The sequence below is a fragment of the Myxine glutinosa genome, chromosome 14, assembly GCF_964187855.1.
Source record: "Myxine glutinosa chromosome 14, kmMyxGlut1.1, whole genome shotgun sequence".
NCBI lineage: Eukaryota > Metazoa > Chordata > Myxini > Myxiniformes > Myxinidae > Myxine > Myxine glutinosa.
This window is the reverse complement of record NC_136274.1, coordinates 22648831-22656422: the sequence shown is the minus strand read 5'-3', so window position 1 is coordinate 22656422 and position 7592 is coordinate 22648831. Positions and strand designations below refer to the sequence as shown.

Genomic DNA, 7592 nt, shown 5'->3' with positions numbered 1-7592 from the left:
GCACTGTAGCCAACCTCCCTGGACGTGGCTGCAAGAGAAAACTGGATCGAAGATTGCAGCGAAGGATTGTTCGAATGGTGGAGAAAGCACCTCGATCAACTGCCAAACAGATTCAAGCTGGCCTTCAGACATAAGGTATGACAGTCTCAACTCGCACCATCTGTCGCCAACTCAATGAAAGGAGACCCAGGAGGACCCCACTGCTGAGTGAGAGACATAAGAAAGACTTCTGACTGAAGTTTGCCAAAACACACCTGAACAAGCCAAAATCCTTCTGGGAGAATGTCCTGTGGACAGATGAGACCAAATTAGAACTTTTTGGTAAAACGCATCATCTCTGTTTACAGAAAACAAAATGAAGCCTTCAAAGAAAAGAACACCTTCCCTACAGTCAAACACGGAGGAGGTTCAGTGATGTTTTGCGGTTGCTTTGCTGCCTCTGGCACTGGGTGCCTTGAATGTGTGCATGGCATCATGAAATCAGGAGATTACCAAGGCATTTTGGAGCGCAATGTTCAACCCAGTATCAGAAAGCTGGGTCTCCGTCAAAGGTCATGGGTCTTGCAGCAGGACAATGACCCCAAACACACTTCAAAAAGCACCCAGGAATGGTTCAAGACAAAACCCCATCCCTTGGTGGGTGTGTTTTAGGCTCTTCAAAATGCCAACAGGATTAGAACAGGACCGGGAAACGCTAGTTCACTATATTTGACCTTCTTACCGACCAAGATGTTTTCATAAATAAAAATTTCAAATCGGACCGAACGGGGGTTGGAATGTGCAAAATTGAAAACGCTTTTATTTTTTATTTTATTACTCTGCCCATGAAGGAAGGTGGACGTGGTGAAGCCCACATGACGTCATGGAACAGAATAGCCAGCGGAAGTGGTCGAGTGTAGAAGGCATTATAGGGTAAAACAAAGTCAGGGTTGAAATAAAATGCCACCCATCGACAGAGTAATAAAGTAGTGACAGAATTATTGTTGAAAAAAAAAAGAATAATCAAGACAGAGCGTGAGAAGAGAAGAGGCGATATGGTGCCTTTGTGGCTGCTCCACCTTCTGGCTACCTGTGGTAAAGGTGAGGTGATTTGGTAAAAGCAATTGCCGGGATCACGGAGATGGTCAGCAGGTGATGCGGACGGGATATTGTGAGGACAGACTTGCTGTGAGGATGTTGTATCATGTTTTGGAAAAATATTATTTGAAACATTTAAATGAATCGGAACCACAAAATTAGTGCGGTCTTTTGTTAAACTTTTAAATGCTCAAAAAGTAAATATTTTATGTTCAAATGCTTATTATACACGAGCAGGAGTACCCCGCGTAGCCCGGCATCAATTTGTTTTGTTTTTTTCCTATTTTATTGAGGGTGTCTAAAATATTTCCCTACACCTTCTAAGGAAAATGTATATTTAATATTATGATAACACACACACTAATCGGGGATTTACCACATAAAACACAATGTCAGTTTGTGTGTTTGTACAGATGTCTGTCCATGGAGATGTCATAGGTTTTAAAGATGTACATGCAAGATGTCATAAGATGTCATAAAATGTCATAAGATGTCATAAAATGTCATAAGATGTCATAAAATGTCATAAGATGTCATAAAATGTCATAAGATGTCATAAGATGTCATAAAATGTCATAAGATGTCATAAAATGTCATAAGATGTCATAAAATGTCATAAGATGTCATAAAATGTCATAAAATGTCATAAGATGTCATAAGATGTCATAAGATGTCATAAAATGTCATAAGATGTCATAAGATGTCATAAAATGTCATAAGATGTCATAAAATGTCATAAGATGTCATAAAATGTCATAAAATGTCATAAGATGTCATAAGATGTCATAAGATGTCATAAAATGTCATAAGATGTCATAAGATGTCATAAGATGTCATAAAATGTCATAAGATGTCATAAAATGTCATAAGATGTCATAAAATGTCATAAAATGTCATAAGATGTCATAAAATGTCATAAGATGTCATAAAATGTCATAAGATGTCATAAGATGTCATAAAATGTCATAAAATGTCATAAGATGTCATAAGATGTCATAAAATGTCATAAGATGTCATAAAATGTCATGTCATAAGATGTCATAAGATGTCATAAGATGTCATAAAATGTCATAAGATGTCATAAAATGTCATAAGATGTCATAAAATGTCATAAGATGTCATAAAATGTCATAAGATGTCATAAGATGTCATAAGATGTCATAAAATGTCATAAAATGTCATAAGAAGTCTCATGTACAGATGTCATAAGGTTAGGTTTAAAAGGTCAATGTTTCAACAGCACCCCCTTCCAGTTGCTGCTCCTGTTAGGAGCGGGTGTTTCGAGTTGGAATTAGTTATGGAAAGAAATACAGGATGAGTACTGCAATTGCAACTGAGAGAAGTACTGTACATAATAGATACACAATGCAAATTATTACAAAGAATATTCGTGTTCTGGTGTTCTATCAACAGGGTTGAAGGATAAAATAGAGGGAGACCTGTGCAAATAATGTTTGCGGAAGGATTGAGAGGTAGGGGGCATGATGTGGACAAGATGGATACAGAAGAAAACTCACAGGAAGGAAAAAATGGAAATTTAGGAGGTGGGCTTGAGAGAGGGGCTGGGGGGAGAGTGGTGGTAGGGGCTGAATGGGGGTGGAGAATATCGTGGCTTTAGATGGGGAATCTGATCCGGGATGGTGGTGAATAGCTGTCTTGGAGACTTGAAGGGAATAATGAGTTTGAAGAGAGTGTGGAAGTTGGTTCCAGAGGTGGGAAAATGAGGAACAAATGAGTGGAGGTGAGCAGTGATTCTGGATTTAGGTAGTTTCACCAGAAGGGGGTTGATGGTGGTCTGTGTGTGCCCTGCAGAAACATGGCGGGGAGGAGGTGGGGAGGGAGGGAAGCACAGAAATAGCAGAGGGTGCAAGACCAGAAAGGAGACAGTGGAAGACAGAGAGACCAACAACCTGTCTGCAATGAGAAAGTGATAGACCCAAAGACCCAGCTTCGTCGTGGGACATTCCTATATTCTTGAAGGCCTTGGTTTACACGGTTTCAAGCTGAGCAAGGTGTGAGGCAGCCCAGAGGGAGGAACAGTACTTCACCCAATTGTAGGTGGATAGGAGGTTAGGTGTGCCAAGGAAGGACTTTGTATGATGCAGTATCCCCAATTGGCGGCTGGCTTTGGAGGTCAACTTTGAAATGTGGTTTATGCAAAAAAGATCATGGCTGATAGTGAGACCAAGGAGTTTGCCAGACTAAACTCCCTCAAGTGGATTGTTAAGAAAGTAGATAGGAGGTTTGGGCCACCAGACAGTCCTCCAGAGAGAGAGATAGTGACAATGTGAGATTTGTCAGGATCGAAAGACATATTCCAGGTGTTCGACTAGTTTGTGATTTTGTCAAGGTCTGAAGAGAGCTAAGAGGCTGCTGCCTCCCGATCTGAAAGGATGAGGGATGTCACGGCAGAGGGTGACATTATGAGCAAATTGATAAAGGGGAATTTCCAGAGAGTCAGAGAGATCACTGATGCCATTAGGAATAGGACTAGGCCCAGAACACTGCCTTGGGGCACCCCCAGCATTGATAGGGAGAGGAGTTGAAAGGATTTTGTTTGCACGCCACATGTTTGCTACGAGAGTAGAGCAAGTCAGTAATCCATGTGTGGAGTTGGCGTTGGATGCTAAAGGCAGAGAGTTTGGAGAGCAAGGTGGGATGCCAGATAAAACTACATTGGAGAGTGCTGTGACTAAACTATAAATAATGAAAGGAATCATTTCACCAATTATCAGGTCGATCAGAAAGCCACCATGTTGGTTGCTTTATTTGCTGCTCTCTGTGATTAAATTAAGATGTACATTTAGCCTTTTGATTTACTCATTGGCCTGTCCTTATGCCACAGGTGACTTCCCGCAGATTTGTATTTCACCTGAACAAGTTGTTGTTATCAAGGGAAATCCACTCACTGCTACTTGCGGCCTTGTCAATGATGATAACTCCTTGTGGATTAATTGGTACTTTGGTGAAAAGGTGGGTACACGTGCTTATCTTGATTGTTGAATCAACTTCTGTCTCAAATTTCCTGAAAGGTTTCAAACAATAAGGTGATTTCTAGTGAACCTCATGAACTTTGTTCCATGGAGGCATGACAGATCATTCTTCCTCCTCAGTCACACTTTACAACTCATTTTTTTCCTTTCATGGTTTAATATACAATGAAAGCCTGGTGTTGGCTTAGCGGTTAGGGTGCCGGCTTGGGATCCAAGGATCCTAGGTTCTGAATCCCGGTCGATCGCTGAATTAACGCCAGGTGGATTGACTCAGCCTGTCATCCTTCCGAGGTCGGCAAATTGAGTACCAGTTCACTGGTAATTACCTGCGCGTCGCAAGAGGCGACTAACAGGGTTGGCGGCAGGAAGGGCATCCGGCCGTAAAACATTGCTTCAAAAAGGGGGCCACGGTGCCCAAAAAAGGCCAACCCCTGCACTGCGGGGGAAAATGGCCTCTAAAGGCGGTTCTCTGGTTACAAGTGAATAAAAAAATTTTATGCTAAATTTAAAAGGCAATGTAGGGATGACAAACTACAGTATAAAAAAGGTCCTAAACAAGATAGGGATGATGTTGGTTTAGAGAGTAGCTAACAGTATTGCCGTCACATAACAATCCCTACATCACTGCCTCCAAACTATTGTCTAGGGCTAGGCCGAGCTAAAAGTATTCGAAGCTCTTATATTTAATTTCTGCATAAGTATAAGAAGCTCCTGTATAATTTCAGGGACTTCTTGCAGCTTCGGTTGACTTTCCTACTTTTCTTTTGTTTGAACTTAGAGTAACCAATCACAAATGGAGATAATTATAGAATGCTGTTATGAGAGTTGTCCATGCAGTTTGTAGGAAGTTGATGATCATGTACTGAACTTATAACATTGTACTCGGACTGCTAATTTGTACAGTCTCATTATGTGGCTACACTACAACTTTCACGGTGTGTACCCCGGTTTAGAATAGGTACACCGTATCCCTGCGCATCGTAAGAGGCGACCAAGGGTTGGCGTCAGGAAGGGCATCCGGCCATAAAAACATTGCCTCAAACAGGGAACCATGATTGTCATGGGGCCCGCAAGGCTAACCCCCGCTCTAGCGGGGAAAATGGCCTTAAAACGATCATTCATTTCATTTATACTACAACAGTAATCAAGTACTGTGGTAACCAGTGAAATGTTTGTAGAAGCTTGAAGCAATAACTGATGAAGTGTAAATGAGGCAGTGATGTAGGGATTGTTATGTGACGGCAATACTGTTAGCTACTCTCTAAACCAACATCATCCCTATCTTGTTTAGGACCTTTTTTATACTGTAGTTTGTCATCCCTACATTGCCTTTTTAATTTAGCATAAATTTTTTTATTCACTTGTTTCTGTAATTTCTTGCAATGTGGAATAACACAATGATACGGTACTCAGAGGATACCCAATCTTGGAGCAAAAGTGCCAAGATTTCTTAGTCATCAATGTCAAACACTGCACATGTGTTCCTATATTGTCTTAAGTAACCCTGACTGTATCTTGCAGCTCTGTTATCAAAATAAGATAAAAGTACTTATCTGTAGTATCCAAATCTTGGTTCTGAGAAATACACTACTCACAATAAGTTAGGGATATTGTGGGAGTGAGTTTATTTTTATTTTTATAGGGGTTAGGGTATTGAAATCAAGAATGCTGTGTTTTTTCACACATTAATAACCATAGAATTAGGACCAACAACTTTTTTCAACATAATTAATACACAAAATCAACCACACCGAAGAACCTGCCAATATGCCTAACTTATTGTGAGTAGTATAAGAAGACATCGGTAAAAGCCGGCGAAGCCGGTGTTGTCAATGAACGCGTACGTATTATGTTGAAAACCTGATTATGCCTTGGCTCGAGAATTCCGAAGCGCAGTGGAGGCCGCCATCTTGCGGATGCGGAAGTATGCATAACAAATTTAAAACGTTCATTAGGAGTTTCTTTCACCCGTCATTGTTTGATTCACCATCTTATGCACCTCCAATGTATTATTAAAATACTTTAAGACCAACATCGGCCCGCACGGGCCTGGTTATCTTCAACGAAACGCGTCACCAAACACCGGACCCAATGAGAGTCGAGCATTTGCAAAAATATTTCTAAAATGAAATCACTCAATGGTGGCCGCCATCGACCGGATGCGGAAGTTTGCATAAAACAATTGCGAAAGAGTTCAATAGGAGTTTGTTTCACCCATCGTTCTTTGATTCACAATCTAATGAACCTCTAATTAGTAATTAAAATACGTTAAGACCAACCTCGTTATCTTCAACGAAAATCGTCATCAAACACCAGAACCAATGAGATTCGAGCATTTGAAAAAATATTATTACGCGTTTCGGAGGGTGAAAACGGAGTCAAATATTCTAACATTGACGAAGAATTATTTTTTAGAAATCTCGCGGCCGTATGGGATAGTTTTTCACGGCCAGAAATATGGTATAAGCGGTTTACATATTTAGTTTAGAAATACGGATAGTTTTTCACGGCCGGAAATATCCGAAGTTGAGACGGAATTCACCGAATTAATCACTGCAAGCTAACTTCTTCTGGTGGAGGAAGCCGCAGTGCCCGGAGAGAACCAGTCCTGACAGCGACTGAAGTTAGAAGACTACACACATACTGTGAAAACGTATGTTAAGCCCAGTTAAAATTTCTTAAAATAGGCCCCAAGCTAGCACATCGTATAGTTACTTCCTTAAGCTTCTTGTGACATTTATTGTATGCAGGTATTGGGGAGGACTATCTGCTCTTCTCTTTTACCAAGTCTTACCAGGTACGGTACCTACTACACCTACCAACTACCTAACCTACTGATGCCATAGTGATGGGTAAAATAGTGGCAAGAGGTTTTGGCTTCGCCGGCTCATTGCGGCTTTGCAGTCGGTACCAGTAGTTGAGTAGATTCTCGCCAGACAAATACCGTCACTACAAATCATCAGAAAGACGTTAGTCAAACACACTGTACACGTGGCACGCTTTCTTATCTGCGCATGCGCATAGCAAGGTTCAGGGTTGAGCGAGTAGGGAAACTAGGATCTTTATATTTAAATATCAATTAATTGACCATTGACCACTGCAGTCGATGCAGTATGCCAAAACAAAGATGAAACTGTTCTATACGACGGACTTAGCGATGCGCTGACTTAGCGAATCTGCCGCCGAGAACCCGTGACTGGATGGATCGTGATCACGTGTCCCGTGTGCGGTGTATAGCACTGGTACGTCACTATTATTTAATTTTCATAAATGTAACAATGAAAAACAAGGCAATTCCCGAGACATGATATTTCTGCTGATATTATTTGATTCCACATTCGCATTATCACGCATAACGCCGACACTGAGGCAAATGTGTCTAGCGGCTCCGCCCCCATCAAGCTGATTGACAGTCATAGCCACGCCTAACCCAGTCCTATCTATATATATATAAAACACAGTTTGTGTGTGTGCGTGTGCGTGTGCGTGTGCGTGTGCGTGTGTGTGTGTGTGTGTGTGTAA

At 41.3% G+C, this 7592-nt stretch overlaps 1 protein-coding gene across 2 annotated transcripts in view; it reads left to right on the top strand.

The window, feature by feature from the left end:
- Nucleotides 1-898: 898 nt before the first annotated feature.
- The window catches only part of LOC137439481 (mast/stem cell growth factor receptor Kit), a 61892-nt gene continuing 55198 nt past the window's right edge, over nt 899-7592 (top strand). For both annotated transcript variants that reach the window (XM_068135257.2, XM_068135256.2), the window contains exons 1-2: nt 899-1080; nt 3923-4050. In XM_068135257.2, coding sequence (XP_067991358.2) covers nt 1035-1080; nt 3923-4050 — 174 coding nt within the window. In that variant the 5' untranslated portion in view covers nt 899-1034. The remainder of the gene's footprint in view (nt 1081-3922; nt 4051-7592) is intronic.